Source organism: Mobula hypostoma, chromosome 21, assembly GCF_963921235.1.
Source record: "Mobula hypostoma chromosome 21, sMobHyp1.1, whole genome shotgun sequence".
NCBI classification, from domain to species: domain Eukaryota; kingdom Metazoa; phylum Chordata; class Chondrichthyes; order Myliobatiformes; family Myliobatidae; genus Mobula; species Mobula hypostoma.
Window position 1 is genome coordinate 19,224,746 of NC_086117.1, and position 19,153 is coordinate 19,243,898.

Genomic DNA, 19,153 nt, shown 5'->3' on the forward strand with positions numbered 1-19,153 from the left:
GGAGGGATTGAGAGGGGGAGGGATGTGAAGGAGCCTCTGCGAATTTAATCTGAAACCGAGGACGCCGAGAATTTGCAATGTGAATGGTGAAACATTACAGAGCATCGCTGTACCTGCGGGAGAGGGAGAGAGAGCAAAAAATATATACAAGAGCCTTTGAAGAAACTCGACGCGTCAGGCAGAGGGAGAGAACAACGCCGAAACTAGGGGGCAACCCTCGATGAAACGGGGAAGGGGCCCGCACTCATTTGTACAACAGATTACCATTCCTTTGGATTTATCCGTATTGGGTTATTAGCGCATCCATTTTTAATCGCCTCCTCTTTCTTGTCCCTTTTAATGACTTAGGAAATTGTTCCTGAAGGCTGGATTTCTCCGCCCGACCTTCCTCAGTTGACAAACTGAAATTGTCGGCTTATTCCGCTCGTTTTAAAGATACATTGCACTGGCGCTAGATAACTCGTGGCTTGCATTCATTATTGTAGGTGCCTGCTTCATTCCTGGGACAGAAGTAATTTCGCCCAGGATGGAAAAGGCAGGGAAGACAAAGCGGGGGAAGAGCCTGTAGGACCAGCATCCCACACAGAGACCGTGGGTCCCAATCGTTCAGCGCTGGGGAGACAGAGGGCTGCAGAGGGACCCTGGAGAGACTATGATTCGGAGATGATGAGGTGGAATGCCCAGGTAAGGTGATCACCGGTCTTCCCCGGTTCCCACTGCGTCCAGAGGCTGGAAATCACACCCAGAGTGGGGAGGTTTGTTTACAAGTGATGTTAGTGGACGGTGCTAAACAACTGGTTTCAAGTGTCAGCTCTTTTATCGTTTCAGTAATTAATGTATTTAATTATAATTAGTATTTGTAGCCGTGTTTCCGTAAACGGATGCACAAATAAAAAGCCCGACTGGTTTGCTTCCCTACTCCTTCATGGTACAAGTCCGAGAAACAACCCTCCGAAGCCGAGAATGAAAAACAAAATCAAAGCCTCCGTGTTTGTTGCTGAGCGCCGCCCACTCTGCAATCGTGACGAAAGATTTTGCATGATGTAATGCTAATGAGCACAGTCGCGGCTGTTTCATCAAGTGGCAGTTCTTAAAACTCGGGAGCACGGCGGCATCTCTTTATCGCTCGCAATGGTAACGTTGGCTCTGAATGAACTCCATGCACAGAGTCGTTTTGGCTGTAATCTGGAGTATAGGCGTGGAATTCATTTGAATGTAAGCACAAGCAGATAGCGCCGGTAGTCATACTTTATTCAAGCCTCCCTCCTATCCTTAATAGCTCTCTATACCTGTCCCCACCCACACGCATTCACAAATCACTTTCTCTTCGCAATCGGAAGTTTCTTCTGAATTCCGATTTTATTGTTTTCTTTTTCCATTTATATTGACAGCCTTTTGCTCTTTCCCCCTAAGTGTATGTGCCCAAAACTTTATTTTATTTTATTGGTACGTCAGGCTTCACTTCTCATTGGACGTTATATCAAGCAGGTTCAGTAGATGTAACCTCCCATTTTTGTTCTCGTCCACTCTGTAACTTTCCTGAGCCCTTCTAACATTTCCGTGTTGTGCCCACAAATCTATTCCTTGGTCCAACTGAGGTGCAACCGAGATTAAAATCAAGCTTCAGTTTAACTTCTGAGTTTCAAAAGTCTTATTTAAAATCTAACAGTGGGGAAATATGAAAAATTCAGAAAACATTTAATTGGGTTTCCAGTAGAATTTGATAAGGACATCCCCTGAATAAAGTCTGTCTCGCTGTATGAAAATAAAATCCTAGTACTACACTTATTTGAAAGGCCCAGTTGACCTGCTTTTCTAGTTTTTTTTTCCCCATTGTAATTCCCAGATGCCACCTTCCTTGTTTAAACAAGACAATAAGGAGCAGAATTAAGCCACTTCCATTTGAGTCTGCTCCACCATTCCATGTCTGATTTTATTATTCCTCTCAACCCCATTCTCCAGCCTTCTCCCCATAACCTTTAATACCCTTATTAATCAAAAACCTATCGCCCTCCAGTTTAAATATACCCAATGAATTCCACAGATTCACCACCCTCTTGCAGAAGAAATTCTTCCTCATCCCTGTTCTAACGGATGTCCTTGTACTCTGACGCTGTTCCCTCTGGTACTAGACTCTCCCAATATAGGAAACATCCTAAAATAAGACCACTTGTAATTGGAGGCCTTATTTTATACCACTCTGTAATCTGTAAATTCACTCATTTTTCCACCTTGAAAATTGAAAGCAGCCTCATTGTCATCAGCCCTGCTAATCTGGTGCCATCTGCAAATTGAGACGTATTTTTGATTCCTAAGTTTAAATTGTAATTGTAAAATATGATTACTAGTGGGTACAGTTCCAATCCTGTGGACCACATCTCCACCATCTCTGCTCTTCGTCTTCAGCTATCCCTTTTATAGTTTACTCCCAACCTTGACCTTATTCAGGTAAATTACTTGCTGTTTTATCAAAGCATTATAGAAATCCAGATAAATTTCATCTTCTGAATTACTTTTATATGCTCTCCTTGTTTGAAGAATTGAATGAAGTTGAACAAACAAGACTTAGCTTGTGGTGTTGGAATGTGGTTCCAATGTCAACTGTAAGGAGTTTGTACGTCCTCCCCGTGACCATATGGATTTCATCCTGCAGTCCAAAGGCATACCAGTTGGAAGATTTATTGGTTATTGTAAATTGTCCTGTGATTAGGCTGCGGTTAATTTGGTGGGTTGCCGACACTGTGGCTAGAAGGGGGCTATTCCGCCTGTATTGCTGGAAAAAACTCACACTAACTATTCATTACTACGATTTAGTAAGGAGGCTATTATTATTGCTATGCCCAATTGTTCCAATTGGTGAGCTGTTTCTTTAACATCTTTTATCTCATTCCTAAATATGTAAATATTTATTATCTTTCAATGCTGCACCTTTCTTTAGCAATTTTTAAAAAAGTGTAACCATGTCTCTGCTGTCACTACTCAAGATTCTCCTAAACTGCAATCTGACAAACCCAAGGATTTTATTATTTTCAGTTTATTTAATATTTTGTTTTCAAATTCAGCTATATCCTCTCTAAACCCTGTTTCAGATGCATCTCCCCACCCAATCAGCTGTCCCTGTCGATAATGAAACAGTTGTTATTTAGTTTTTCTCCCATTTCATTGTGTGTTAAAGCAAAGCATTTACTCAAACCCATTACTACTTGTTCACTTTTAACTGTTGAAGTCCATTTCCTTTGTTCTTGGTGGGTCTGGAGTATGTTCACCTTCTTAGGCTAGGGTTGACATTAGTTGTAGATAATCAGATGGTGGACCGGTAGTTGTTTTAAATATATGCATTTTGGAAAATTGTTATGCAGAAGCAGAATATTTCAATGGACATAGATAAATATTGTATAGAGTAAAGTGTTACTCAGAGTAGACAGGAATGTGAAATTGAATTTACAATTAGAGCAGCCACACTCGTATTAAATGATCTAGGAAGCTTGAGGGATTGAGCAATCCACATGTTTGTATGTTTATCTAATCAAGTAACTCCTGCCGTGTGAGTCCTCGCTGAAAGATGAGCTACAATGTTGTCAATGGAAAACCAAGAAGTAGATTAAAGAAAGCAACGGTTTCCCTACGGTATGTAGGGTCTCGGTGGGGAGTTCATCCGATCAGGCTGTTTGGAGATTATTAAATAGCCCTTACTCAGAAAGCCTAGCTTTAGTTTGAGAAGACACGTCTGACCACTATTGTTTAAGTTAACCCTGTGGTGGACACAGAGCAGCCAACACTGATTCCATGCCTTGCAGCAATAGTTGTGCCATTGAAGTTAGAGTAGCACTGTAAGACTGCAGCTGTCTATAGAGTTGAGATCTATCAGGTGTGAAGTTAATCAAATCAGCCTCTGGACAGGGCAAGCCAAGTTGTTCGTCTCGTCTGTATAACTTCCTCCTGGGGTTTAAATATAAAAGGGAATGAGCTGACTATTCTCAATCCTACCACAGAAAGTGACCAGGACACCATGTCAATGGCTGGACATACAACCTCATCGCCTGTATGTTATTGAATGCTCTTACAAGTCTGACATGTGAAGGAAGTATCACAGATTGTACTTTTAGATACAACATGGTTCCTGGCATAAACATGAGGCAAAAGTACATCACTTGATGATTTACCTGATGGATGTGAGCAGTTCCTTTGATGCGTTGTTGATATTTTTTTCCACCAACAGATACATCCTGAGGTTCCCTGAAATTTCCAATCACTTCTTCCTTGCAGAACCCTTCACAGAATACAGTCACGATCTTCTTAATCCCTTGCTCCAAGCTGAAATTTTTCTGCAGTAGCAGAGCTTTTACAGTATGTCCTGAGCCTGGTGTAGATGCCACATGCCTGATAGTAAAAGAGCCTCAGTAACAAAGCATATGGGTATATTAGAGTCCATCTGTCCTGTGGAATTGCGGACCACAATCTCTTCAGTTCCTGGGCATGGGCACCTTTAGCGTCAAGCCAGGCTTGCTCATAATACACCTACGCCCATTGTAAATATTGGCCTTCCTTGTGGGGCATGATATTTGTGCTGTTAAACTGAAATATAAAGGGCAGGGCCTTAATATATTAATAAATGGCAAAGTAAAACAATGAGAGATTGTAATTGGACTTTGTGTGCAAGTGTGAGCAGGAGAGAGTTTGTGATGACCTGCTATTGCGAAGAGAAAATGAATTTGGACAATGCAACTTTAACTGTTGGTGTCAATTGATGTCCAAAATTAATGTCCATTGCAGAGAATGATAGCTGAACTATTGCCATTCACTTCAGGTCAGCTGGGTGGCCCTCTCCCTGCCTGGCTAACATGTATTCCCCTATTTACTGAAGCAACCAATCTGCTGAGGATCACTTTGCTGTTTATGGAATCTTGTAGTCAATTTCTTGCCTTTCTTACAGTGCAATGGCAATGCACCTTCTGCAACATCCTGACATGGTGAAATAATTCATCTCGTCCTCCTGCCATATTTGGTACAAGGAACACCGTGGCACACAATACCTCCTTTTTTTTTAATTAAAAAAAAGCACAAATGATGCTGTATCTTCTCCATGTCAGTTAAGCATCTTGATCTCCTTGTGTTCCTTGCCTTCTCTGGGGAGACCTGCTTTCTGGTGTCCAGTGTGGGGCCCTTCTGGGTGGCGTGTCTGTCAAATGGTTCTGGGCACAGCCACGTCTGAGCCACCTCCAACTCCCCTGTCACAGTTTTACAGAAGGTTCTGCCTCTGACCCCCTCTCTTCACCTGATGTTCTCAGCCACAAGATTCTGCCCCATGCAGTTGCTTTGGAAGGTCTCAAGCTCCTCTGCTGTTCTCATTTGTCAGCTTCCTCTACTGAGTCACAATTTTAAAAATGCACCAAGGATATCACAAACAAGGGATCTGCAGGTGCTGGAAAACTCAGCAACACATACAAAATGTTGGAGGAACTCAGCAGGTCAGGCAGCATCTATGGAAAAGGGTAAACAGTCGATGTTTCAGGTTGAGACCCTTCATCAGGACATCAAGAATATCGCTGTTGAAGATTGTAGCTTCACCTGCAGTCTTCCTCATATGTTACATCAAAGTCAAATCTCCCCCATTCTCCTCACCCCCTCTCTCTCCCCTCTCCCCTATAGAATTGACAGGATCATGGCACAGCCAGTACTCACTGCAACACAGCTCCAGTGACCTGGGTTCTACTCTTGCCTCTAATGCTGTCTGTGTGAAACTCGCACATTGTGACTCGGTGAGTTTTCTGCGAATGCTCCAGTTTCCTCCCACCTCCCAAAGATAAAGGGGGTCGTACATTGACTGCACACTGGGTCCTGCAGAAGGGTCTCGGCCCGAAACGTCATCTGTACTTTTTTCCATAGATGCTGCCTGGCCTGCTGAGTTCCTCTGACATTTTGTGGAAGTTGCTTATAGTGAGTAACAGAATTTATGAGACGTGGGAAGAACAAAAGTGGGATTAGTTTAGGACTAGTATAAATGGATGCTTGATGATCTGTGTCAAAGGTCCTGCTTACATATGTCCCTACGACTGGCTCCATGAAAAAGAATAATAACCTTAACTTTGAGCTTGATGTATCAAGTTACTGCTTAATTACACTTTGTCAGGCTGCTACAGATTGAATCAGGTTCCACTGCTTATTGTCTTAAAAGGTGCAATGTAAGGAGTGTATCTGCTGTTAGCAGTATGTTTTGATAATGAGATTAGACATGCCAACTTCCAGCTGATGTGGCAGCAGTTTTTAATAGCAGTCACAGATAGCTGTGGCTGTGGGGAGGAGTTCCTGAACCTAGGGTGGGGAATCAATGAGCACACTGATCTGAGCAGGAGCCTTTAGGAACTGCAGTCAACTACTGGTGATTGCATGGATTGTTCTCTGGCACTACGTTGTATCAGCTGGAACTGAATGAACACCATAAGACAGATGAGCAGAATTGGGCCATTCAACCCATCGAGTTTGTTCCACTATTCCTTCATGGTTGATTAGGTACCCCTCTCAACCCCATTCTCCTGCCTTATCCCAGCAACCTTTGGCACCCATGCTATCAATCTGCACTTTAAGTGTACCCATTGACTTGGCCTCCATAGCTGTCATTGGATTCCACAGATTCACCACCAACTGGCTAAGGAAATTCCTCCTTATCTCTGTTCTAAAGGAACATCCCTCTATTCTGAGGCTGAGCCCTCTAGTCCCAGACTTCCCCCATTATAGGAAACATCCACTCAAGGTCCACTCTGTCTAGGCCTTTCAATATTCAATAGGTTTTAATGAAACTCCCCCCTCAATCTTCTGAACTCCAGTCAGTACAGATCTACAGCCACCAAATGCTCCTCACACATTAACCCTTTCATTCCCAGAATCATTCTCATGTACCTTCTCTGTGATCTCTCCAATGCCAGAATGTCCTTTCTTTGATAAGGAGCCTAAAACTGCTCACTGTATCCTCAGTGAAGTTTGACCAATGCCTCATAAAGCCTCAGCATTACTACCATTCGAGCATCATTTTCCTGCCCGATATCCACTTTCATGTCTCTTTTTCTCTTTATAAGTCTGAAAAAAAAACTTGGTACCCTCTTGTGTTATTCACTATCTTGCCTTCATAATTTCATCTTTTCTCTCCAATGGCTTTTGATTTTTTTTAGTTAACTTTTGTTGGTTTTAAAGATTTCCAATCCTCTTAACTTTCCACTAATTTTGACTATATTATTTGCCTCCCTTTCTGCTTTAATGCTGACATTGACTTCTCTTGTCTGACCTCCCCTTCCTCCTGGGGATGTACTATCCTGTCTCCCAAACTGCTCCCAGATACTCGAGCCATTGTTGTTCTGCCATCATCCCTGCTAGTGTCCAATTTCAATCAACTTTGGACAACTCTCTCAAGCTTCTGTAATTCCCTTTACTCCACTGTAATACTGATACATCTGACTTCAGCTTCTTCCTCTCAAATTGCAGGGAGAATTCTATCATATTTTGATCACTGCCTTTTCAAGGTTCCTTTACGTTAAGCTCCCTGTTTCATTATGCCACATGTAATCCAGAATTGTCTTTCTCCTAGTGGGCTGAAGCACAAGCTGCTCTTAAAAAGCCATCTTGTGGGCATTCTGTGAATTCCCTCTCTTGGGACACAGCACCAACATGATTTTCCCAATCTACTTGCATATTAAACTTTCCCCCATGACTATCGTAACATTGCCCTTTTACCTGCCTTTTCTATCTTCCATTGTAATTTGTAGCCCTCATCCGGGCTACTGTTTGGAAGCCTGTATATATAATAACTCCCATCAAGGTCTTTTTAACCTTGAAGTTTCTTAACTCTACCGACAAGGTATCTATATATTCAGATTCTAGGTCACCTCTTTCTAAGAATTTGATTTCACCTTTTTTAACCCACAGACCTACCCTACCCTCTCTGCCTACCTGCCTGTCTTCTCAATATAACGAGTATCCTTAAGTGTTAAGCTCCCAGCCATGATCTTCTTTCAGCCACAGCTCAGTGATGCCCACAGCATCATGACTCTTCTCCAAGATCATCCACTTTATTCTGTTTACTGTGTGCTTTCAAAATAACACCTTCAGCCCTGTATTCATCTCTCTTCCAAATGAGCCACCCGCATGCCCAGGTAAGGGCAGCAGGCTCACAGGAATGTTGCCAGGGGTATAGCAAGTTCCTGGGAACACACATTCCCATGAACACAGCTGGTGAAGTAGGAATCAGTAAGCTCCCAGGAATGTCACAGAGACAGGTGTCAGTATGTTTTCAGGAATTCTGCTAGATGGTAACATTTTGGGAACATCACCAAGAGGGCACTGTATTGGATGGTGGCAAGGTCTTGGAGCTGTGTAGGATCTCTTTGAGACCTCATCAGGGATCTGATGGGATCGACCGTGCTCTCCATAGGAAAAAAAAAAGCAGTGATTCTGACTTCCCCATCGCTACTGTTACACAGATTGAGTCTGAGGAAAGTCTACATGAAGACGAGCCAGGCAAAAGAAACCAAGCAAGGTGAGGGTTGGTAAGGAGAAGGCAACACAGAATTTCACCCAATGCAACCCTCAACCCTGAGTACTTAACTGTGCGTGGCACCAATCTCGGCCTTTGCCTACTCCTGAAGCCAAATCTCCTTCTCCTGATCCCAGTCTCTGGATGCACAAAGCCAGAGTTTGCTCCCTCCAGTTCGGGCTGCTTCTGTCTCCACCCCGTCCTTCCCAATCCATGAGCCCTCTCCTACTTCCACAGTTACAAAATTACGAAACAGCATTGGAGACCATGCAGCTGAAGCTGACTCTCAAAGCAAGCCTGTTTTCCCATTTATTTCCCACAACCCTTCAATTCTCTCGTTCATGCAGCCAATAACCCATATATCCTGAACTCCTGAACTCCTCACTAATTGTCCTACAATATTGATTCCTGGGATGGCAGGACTTTCATATGATGAAAGACTGGATCGACTTGGCTTACACTCACTGGAATCTGGAAGATTGAGGGGGGATCTTATTGAGACGAATAAAATCCTAAAGGGATTGGACAGGCTAGATGCAGGAAGATTGTTCCCGATGTTGGGGAAGTCCAGAACGAGGAGTCACAGTTTGAGGATAAAGGGAAAGCCTTTTGGGACCGAGATGAGGAAAAACTTCTTCACACAAAGAGTGATGAATCTGTGGAATTCTCTGCCACAGGAAACAGTTGAGGCCAGTTCATTGGCTATATTTAAGAGGGAGTTAGATATGGCCCTTGTGGCTAGAGGGATCAGGGGGTATGGAGAGAAGGCAGGTACAGGGTTCTGAGTTGGATGATCAGCCATGATCATACTGAATGGCGGTGCAGGCTCAAAGGGCCGAATGGCCTACTCCTGCACCTATTTTCTATATTTCTAATATGGGTGATTTATACTAACAAAGTAATCTACCAATCAGCTCATCTTTGGTATGGGGAAGAGACCAGAATAAGTAGAATGAAAACACACAAACTGAACGTGCTAATCTCCATATAGAGGTCAGCAGCAGGTATAACATTACTTATTCCATTTAAAAACAATACTTAGAACACACAGACAGCACTGTTAAAGCTGATAAAGATCAGTATCTAGAATCAGGACATGTCCGAATGTCATTAGAAAATGTAGTTAGTGCTCAACAAGTTGAGCAGCATTTTGGAAAGCTGACATTTCAAGTCGATGGCTCTTCATCTGATGAGAAAGTCTGATCCTTTTTCCACAGATGTTGCCTGATCTGAGTGTGAAGAATGTGTTTTGTTTATTTTTAATTTCAGTTTTCCAATTGTCTGCAGTTTTTTTTATTATTATTATGATGTTTGAATGCCACTTGTACAAAACAACAAAGTTCTGTGTCATTTAGCTGAATGGACAAATTATTTCAAGCTGCTTCAGATGAAACAGAAAACCAGAAGTCCCACCTCCCAGACACACAAATAGATCCTGATGATGTGGCCTCAACCTGTCAGGGCACATCTGTGTCTGAGTCGTGTGTACACTTGTGGTTTGAGTCAGCACCAAATATCACTGAGGCCAGCCCTGCTAGCTGCTCTCCTGGGCTGTGTAGCAATCTGAAGATTCGATTTCCCTGTCCGCCCCCAACCTCCTGATCAGGTTGTGGTCGCACGATCCTGTGATCCCACGACGTGACTCATGTCATTTTATTTGGATAAAGGTGCTAAATAATTTCCAGTTGTTATGTAAAGCTTTAGAAAGTCAGCTTAATGAGTGATGTAAACACGAGGAATTCTGCAGATGCTGGAATTTCAAGCAACACACATACAAGTCGCTGGTGAATGCAGCAGGCCAGGCAGCATCTCTAGGAAGAGACACAGTCGACGTTTCGGGCCGAGACCCTTCGTCAGGACTAACTGAAGGAAGAGCTAGTAAGAGATATGAAAGTGGGAGGGGGAGATCCAAAATGATAGGAGAAGACAGGAGGGGGAGGGATGGAGCCAAGAGCTGGACAGGTGATTGGCAAAAGGGATATGAGAGGATCATGGGACAGGAGGCCCAGGGAGAAGGAAAAGGGGGAGGAGGGGGGAAAACCCCAGAGGTTGGGTTACTAGCTCTTACTAGCTCTTCCTTCAGTTAGTCCTGATGAAGGGTCTCGGCCCAAGAGATGCTGCCTGGCCTGCTGCGTTCACCAGCAACTTTGACGTGTGTTGCTTTAATGAGTGATGACTCTGAGCCTCAGTAGGTGGGAACCATCAAGGTGGCCTGCTTCTAATCCTGATCTAGGTCCTTCTGAATTGGGGGTCTTATATTCCATGAACTTGGTACCAGCTGAAAATGTGTAAGGGTGGGTGGGATGTTGGAAAATGGATGGCCTGGAGAATGTGTAATGTCTCAGCATGGTTTAATGTGCCCTGTAATTGGCCAATGCAAAGCAGGGGTGACTGTCCTGCAGAAATGACCCTGTAATGAACAGACCAGGTTTGGGGGTGGGGGGAGGGGAGGAGGGCTGAATTAGGGTCCACTTTATTCAAACAATCTGAGGGAACATATTTCAAAGCCTTCACTTGCCTTTTCCTCTCTCTATAGCCAGCCCTGATCGATCTCCTCCTTGGATCTCTGGGAAAGCCTAATCCTGATTTTACTTGTCCTTGGCATTTTGTACAGACACCTCTGCCGAACTGAGGCAGGTTCTGGGAAATGGTTGCAGTTCGATTGGTGTCTCTGGTCTGGGCTCTTCCTCAACTTTAGCTGGAGCAGAAAGTGAGCTCAATTCTTCTCTCCCCTCCAGACTCCAATCTGACTGAAAGACAATTTCCCTGATCACCTTGGTATGACAGATAATGGACATGCTGTATATAATTTAAGTATGGACATGTGGAACGAGTGGTTGAATAGCCTACCCTCCTCCCTACATCCTTTCAAGCCACTTCTCCCAGAACAGTTAACAAATTTCATGTCACATGTCGGTAATAATACATCTGATTCTGACACCCCAGGCTGCTGTGAGTACACTGAGCTGCTTCGAGATGTGATTCTTAGAGGCAAATATCCTGTGCTTGACCCTGCAGCTTCAGCTTGACAGTGCAATCTAGTGGTGTAATGAGGCACAAAGCCACAATCTTCTGACTCATAACCCTGGATGGGGCAATGAAAATAAGCAGATAACATGTTTGTCCTATGGATTTTCCCGTTCCTGTGTTGAAGTCAAAACATATTGCACAAACTTTTGCTTTGTTCTGCCACACACACACACACACACACACACACACACACACACACACACACGCACACACACACACACCCCTCTTCCTAGGAACTCAGTTCCTTCATCACTCCTATCTCTAAACTTAATCCGACTGTTGCTAAGCAACAGTGTGATTTTTGTTTGTTTGGTGCAGTTTGCCTTCTGCCCACCAGATGGAGACATCAATTCGCTCCCAAAACAACAAACCTCGGGCTATGAGTTCGCTCACATGACTCTGGAGTGGTGGAATGTGGTTAAGAACTGCATCAAGCATATCAGAGCAATATTTTACACCCGTCCTGAGTGTTCTAGCTGAGATACATCGCACTTTTTTGATTGATCTTCATTCTTGTTTTCCGGTGTAAAACTTTCTCCAAATTACATCAGTGTTGGTGCATCATGTACACTTCATCCAAAGTGAGATTTTTGACCTTGTGTGACAATTGATGGTTACTTATTCATAGGACAATCTGGTTTTACTAACTCAATTTTCCCTGAAATCAAAATATTGTAAAGATCAATGATCAATTGGCTTTCTCTGTCCTGGCTGAGATCTGTGACCTGCTGTAACTTCAAACAGTCTCCCACTTCTCTGAACTGGTTGTCAAGGAAACTCAAGGTTATGGTCTCATAGCAGCCTAACCCAAAGAGCATTCCAGGCTGTTGATGACCTTGGCTATGTTTTGGTATGCTCCTCGTGTCTGAGGCTGTTTGTTCAAACTTTCTCCTCACGGAGTGAGACTTCATTTATCTTTCCTTCAGCTACAGGAGCAGGAAGGAAGGCCACCGGGAACTGCCTGCATTGTAAGGATCTCCTGTGTGCAGGTATTCAGAGACTGCACTAGTGTTCTTACAGAAACGGCCGGTGAGGAGAACCAACCTATAGCCCTTCATGTGTAAAGAATGTTCTGCGGGTGGCACTGTTCATTAGAAATCTCATTATGGATGAAGTTTGAATTTCACTGGCATTTCTGGGCACCGTGCCCCCAGCCCTAACTTCGGTGTGGTGTTCATTCATCCAACTGTACTCTCCAGTGTTAAGAGTGCCGCTTGTATTGTGGTTCCTTTCAGAGCTGCCTGCGCAGATTACACTTGCTGATCTACATGTTGACAATTATAAGAACTTGCCGCACATCGATAGGGGATTGCACGGTAACTGCAATGCCTATCAGTCTCAGCACAGCAATTCACAGGGGAACCTGACCATGCTGTCCAACTGAAGTTTTCACTTTGTGCAACTTTCACTATCAGTGATGGGGAGACTCCAAAACAGACCTAACAACAGAAGAACTAGCATGGCACCATCTTGCCTTTTCTTTCTTCGCTCACATCTCAACAATTTGAACATGTATTCCCCTTTAGCCAAATCCCATAAAAACAATAAGGCAAGAAGGAAAAAAAACTTTGGTCAAAGAAATCATTTTTAAGGAGTAGCTGTGAACTTCTGGTTTAAGATGGCACTGCTGAGGACAAGTGACAACTTACTGGTGGTTCCCAAAACAAGAAATACAACTAAGTACTTTATTATTAACACTAAATCTGTTTTTTTTTTAAATTATGGTAAACAATCACCATGAACAACGAAGAGGAGAACAAAAGCAAGGCCGAGTCGAGGGTCAAAGTGTGTGGGTGCAAGGTGAAGCCAGAGTCAGGTCGAAGCATGTTTGAGATGGAATCAAGGCAAGCGGAGCAGAGAGAAGTTGGAGCATGGGAGAAGTAGATTCGAGGTCTGCCCACCTAAACGGGGAGCGAGGTTTGATCGATCTAAGCTCTGGGCCGATTTGGAAACATCAGGCTCGGGGCCAAAATGTGGTGGTGGAGTCCAGGCCCAGAGTATATCAATGAAACAGAGCCCAGGTCTTGCAGGGAGGAGCTACCCAATGGTTGTACGATTTAATCACCAAGCCAGATGGATTGAAATGGCAGGGTGTCGGGCCAGGACAAGAGGCAAGGGTTGGGCGGTTGTGCTTGCTGATCCATGATATTTACTATGCTCTTTGCTGTGCTGAGGCCGAGAGCCTACTCTGGTTCTGTGACGTTTACTCCACTAGGTGCTGAACTGAGGCTGTGGGCCAGCGCTGGGCTTCGTGTCTGAGAACTCATTTGCATTCTGAATGCTATTTGCTTGCACTATGAGTTTTTTTTTCCACTCTCTCCGCACCTTGGGAGTTTGTCAGTCTCTTTTTTTTAATGGGTTCTTTTGGGTTTCTTGTGTGGCTGCCTGTAAGGCGATGAGTCTCAAGATTGTATCATGTATACATACTTTGAAGAAGGGTTAAGAGTTATAGAAAGGACAGTTAGTATGTTGGATACTGTCAAAATTGGGATGACTTCTTGAATTAGAACTCAGCTGAGCAAGATCATGCTCATGCAAAAGGGAACTCTCATTCTGGGAATGAACAGACTGGTCATTTGACTGCTTCCAAGATGCTGTCCGAAATCTATTGATAAGGTAATAAAAGAACAAAACCATAATCATTCAAGCTTAAACTACATCCTAAACCAGTCCAACCCTCAAGATTGTGAGGAAACATGATGGGTTTTGATGAAATTCTTTCGTCTATAAAAGGTCCGTAACCAGAGGACATAGTTTTAAATGATTGGCAAAAGAAATGGAAGATGATGAGGATTTTTTAACTCTATGATCTATTTTGATCTGGAAAGCATTGCTGAAAGAGTTGGTGATGATAGAACCACGTAGCAAGCAGAAAGGTGGGGCTAATTGGATAGCTCTTTGAAAGTGAATTGATGGGGGATTTGATTGCTCCTGTGCTGAATCATGTTATGATTCCGTCCTAAAACACTTTTCTAAAATACCTTCTGATATCATCTTCTGTAATCATTTTGATGACAATCTGCAAACAGCTTACTCACTACTTTGAGGTGCTGTAGAATAAGGCGGTTTCTTGTGTGTCATAGTGTTTTATAAGGACTTTATCAGAATGCTGGGCCCACTGCTAATCACTATCTACGTATTTGTGATGCAAAACCATTTGTACTCATACATTTTTGGAAGGGATGGACAGCCGAGTGTTTTCTTCCTACTTCCTTAACATTAGCTTAAAAGGTCAATCCGGGTCAATCCGTGTACCCAGGCCTCTAAAATAAATGTTGGATTTCCAAAGCACCATTCTTAACTTTGGGACATCAAGTTCCCAGCCACTGATGTGCTTCTTGTGATGGTGTCACTGTTGTAATACACAAGGTATCCAGCAGTGGGCAGCAGTTGGTTTGTCAAAGGGACAAATCCTGAAACCCCAATGATTTAGAAGGCATTCCAAGAGTAATGGCGTTTATTTTATATATTCCCAGCCCATCAATTAAGGTTCAAAATAATTTTATTATTGGTGTACACGTATGTCACGTTGCAGAACCTTGACATTCACTTTCTTGTAGGCATTCACACTAAATACAAAGAGAAACAAGAGAATCAATGGAAACCTGCATAGAAGACAAACTACCAATGTGCAAAAGACAACAAGCTGTGTAAATACAAAAAAGAAAAATAAACACCCAAAATAATAATTAATAAATAAATAAATAAGCAATAAATATCAAGGACATGAGATAAAGAGTCCTTGAAAGTGAGTCCATAGGCTGTGGGAACCTGTGTTGGAATGAGTGAAGTTAACCCCTCTGGTTCAAGAATCTGATGGCTGAGGGGTAATAACTGTTCCTTTAAACTGGTGGTGTGGGCCCTGAGGCTCCGGTACCTCCTCCTGGTTTGTAGGAGCAAGAAGAAAGCATGGCCTGGATGAGGGTCCCTGGTGACGAATTCTGCTGTCTTGCAACAACAGTCCTTGTACATGAGTTCAGTGGTAGGGAGGACCTTCCCTGTGATGGACTGGGCAGTATCTGCTACTTTTTGCAGGCTTTTCCATTCAAGGGCATTGGTGTTTCCATACCAGACTGTGATGCAACTATTGGGTATACTCTCCACCACACACCTACAGTATATAGGTTTGTCAAAGTTTTAGATGACGTGCCGCATCTTCGCAAGGTTCTAAGAAAGGAAAGGCACTTCTGTGCCTTCTTTGTAATGGCGCACTTACCTGCTGGACTCCGCAGGTCTCCTGAAATGACAACAGGGAGGAACTTAAAGCTGCTGACCCTCTCCACCTCACATTCCCCTGATGACGACTGCCTCAAGGACCTTCAGTTTCCTCCTCTAGTAATTAATAATCAGCTGTTTGGTTTTGGTGACATTGAGTGAGAGGTGGTAGTTGTGGCACCATTCACCAGATTTTCAATCTCCCTCCGAGAGGCTGATTCATCACCACCTTTGATCACTGGTAATACATCCTGAATTGCCTATGATCTCTGAGGCAGTCAGGGTCAACTACTCTGGTAGGTCTGAAGTCACATATAGACTATATCAGGTGAGGGATGGCAGATTTCTTCCTCAAAAAAAAATTAGTGAACTCAATGTGTTTTACAACCATTTGATTTTTTTAAAAATTAAAATGCTTTGTTGTGGCTCGATCTGTGGCTTTTGGGCCAATTAATTAACTACTTGTAAATGTACCCAAATGCCATTTATTAGCTTATTGAGAACAAGATTGTCCTTGGGAGTGACGATTGTGGCTTTCCCTGATGCTCTACAATGCAGTTAATGGGTAGAGCTGTTATGATTGAACCAGAGCATCTCTGACTCAGGGGTGGCTGAGTGGAAAAGCACAGGGTTCTCCTGACTGCACTTGGCATTGTTCGCTCAGCCTGTAATAGAAGAGCTGATTTGTCATACTGTCTTTGTGGGATCTTCCTGTGCACATACCCCACTCTTTTAAACAAAAAGAGGCAGCTGTAATTAATGGAGATTTGACAGGCTTCCTTGTCAAATACATTCTGTTCTCAGTGTCACCCAAGTTCCTGCAAAAGGTCCATGAGCAACTGAGCCATGCCCACTGGGTTTGATCCTCATGACCTGCGCTGGAGGAAGTGTTAAACACATAACTCACTGTCTGCTGAAGTAACCGTAAACAGTCTCATGGTTATAAGTTAGATATCATTACCGAGGTTTCTCCTTTCGAACAGTTTGTTGATCCTTTCTGTGGGAACTTGCTGGGCAAATTTGGCTAGTGTGTTCGTGTATTACTAGACTTCAAAATTCTTGTGCTATGAATCATTTTGAGAGGTCCATAGGATATGAATGGCACAATTTAAACACCATATTCCCCTTTTATTATGTTTCCATTTCCCTTTCTCTGTCACAGTCACAGCCTCATTTTCCCCTCAGCCTTCCGAATGGAATGTAAGACTTTGTAGTCAAAGGGCTGAAATAAAAAGCAAATTTAGCTCCAGCAAAGCTCTGGTTGGAGCACATCTGGAATACTGTGGGCAGTTCTGACCTCAGGACGGATGTATATATTGGCTTTAGAATGAGATCAGCTGAAATTGACTGTAATGTTACCAGAGCTTTTGATAACAAAGCACTAAGAAAGTAGTTGAGGATATTCAGAAAATCATTATATGATCATGCAGAGTAAAGCGTGGTTTTGTGAAAGAAAACATGTCTGTGAACTTAGTAAAGTTCCTTGGGATATAATAAGCAAGGCAGATAAAATTCCTCTTTATCCACCCTGCTTATTACCAGAAAGTATTTGATAACCTACCATGTAGAAGATTACTGTTGAGGCAAGAGCTCAGGACATTGGGGGGGGGGGGTAGTATATTATTATGGCTAGAGGATTGGCAAAACAAGAAAAGAGAATCAGGATAAACATGTCATTTTCAGATTGGCATGTAGCTAGTGGAGACTGGAGCCCCAACTATTGAGAATCCATGTTAATGACTTGGATCATAATTATGTGACTGAATGTATTATTGCCTTAAAATGACATGCAAAGACAAGTGGAGGACATCATGTATGGAGGACGAAGTCTACAAGGATACCGTTAAGTGAACAAAAATGGATTGAAATTAATGTCAGACTGTGAGAACACCTACTCTTTGGTAGGAAGGATGGAAAGCCAGAATGAACTTTTACCTTACTGAAATGTAAAATTCTGAAATGTCTTTAGTCTGTGAATGCTCAGAGGATGTTAACCCTCATTTAGGAATCAAAAACAGTTTTAAAATAAGGTGTTGCCAATTTAATATGGGAACAAGAAGGTATTTATTTCTTCTTTTTGAGTGTAAATTGCTGCTAATTTCTTCCTGCCATAGAAAGTTGCGGAGGCAGAATCATTGAATATTAATCATGGCTGAGGAAACTTTTTGGTCTATGAGGAATTGGGAGTTATTGGGAGTTGGTAACAATACTTGCTTTTTTTTTGCTGGTGGGGGGAGGGGGGATTGTTTGCTCGCTGCCGCTTACAATGGGAGGGGGGAGCTGGGGGGGGCAACTTGGTTCTCATGTTTAACTTCTGTTTTCGTGGATGTTTTGCGAGGAAAAAGCATTTCAGGGTGTATATTGTATACATTTCTCTGACATTAAACTTGACCTTTTAACCTTTAGACCTAAATTAGCCCGGCTGGCTGGTGGTGCCATGACACCAGCGCTGCACTCGGGAAGGAAGGTTCCCGGGTTCGAATCCAGTCGGAGCCGCTCCCGAGTATGCTTTCCATCCGTACCGGTTTGAGTGTCAAGATCGCAACTCGACCTCGTTAAATAAGGGGAAAATACTGCGAAAATATCTGTGTGAGGAGTGACATGCCACACAGTCTCTCTCCCGCTCCGCGCCTTGTAACGGCATGGAAAAAAGACACTGTCCCGCCAACAACGCAGACGCACACGGCAAAAAAAAATCTAAATTAGCCAAAATCATATTGAATGGTAGAGCAGGCTGAGGAACAATTTGATAAATTTTCTTTCTATTCCTATGTCTACTGCTTAACGGATTAGGTTAGCTAGTCCTTCTGGCCCCAGAATTTTTCAACTTTGAGGCTTTTGTAGAATAGATTAAAAGGGACCTTTAGGAAAATCTAGAGCAACTTAATGTCAGAGCCCAGCTGTTAAGAAGGGAAAGTACAAAGTTGCAATCTGTAACTGTCTTCCACATAAAGCATCAGGGCGCTTGCTCAGTGAACAAATATTAATCCCCAGGGTGATGGTCTGTTGGTCTGTAATTGTTCTGTGAAATTGAACCAGTTCATTTAATTGGAATTGGTATTCTGATCAGGAGTGATCTCACTGAGTGGTGGGAAAGCCTCAAGGAATTGAATGGCCTCCACCTGTTCCCATAGTAACCCTTTCACAGGTGAACAGTCATACTGTTCATAGTTCTATGAGTTACCTGAATTTATAAGGTATCATTAATATTGTGAAATGGGCAGAGGCAATTACCAGAAACATTTTCAGACAAAAATTGATGGGAAAGAAATATTAGAACAGGTGAGGTAGGAGACGGGTTTTATAGTGGGTCTTAAAGGGAATGACGGGGGGAGAGAGAGAGAGATGGAAGGAATTATGGTACCCAAGCTGCTCTCTGTCTTT

General features: G+C 43.1%; 1 protein-coding gene across 1 annotated transcript in view; it reads left to right on the forward strand.

Moving 5' to 3' along the window:
- The window catches only part of LOC134359840 (ral guanine nucleotide dissociation stimulator-like), a 157,569-nt gene continuing 138,416 nt past the window's right edge, over positions 1 to 19,153 (forward strand). Inside the window, exon 1 of the mRNA XM_063073568.1 lies at positions 1 to 684. Coding sequence (XP_062929638.1) covers positions 664 to 684 — 21 coding nt within the window. The 5' untranslated portion in view covers positions 1 to 663. The remainder of the gene's footprint in view (positions 685 to 19,153) is intronic.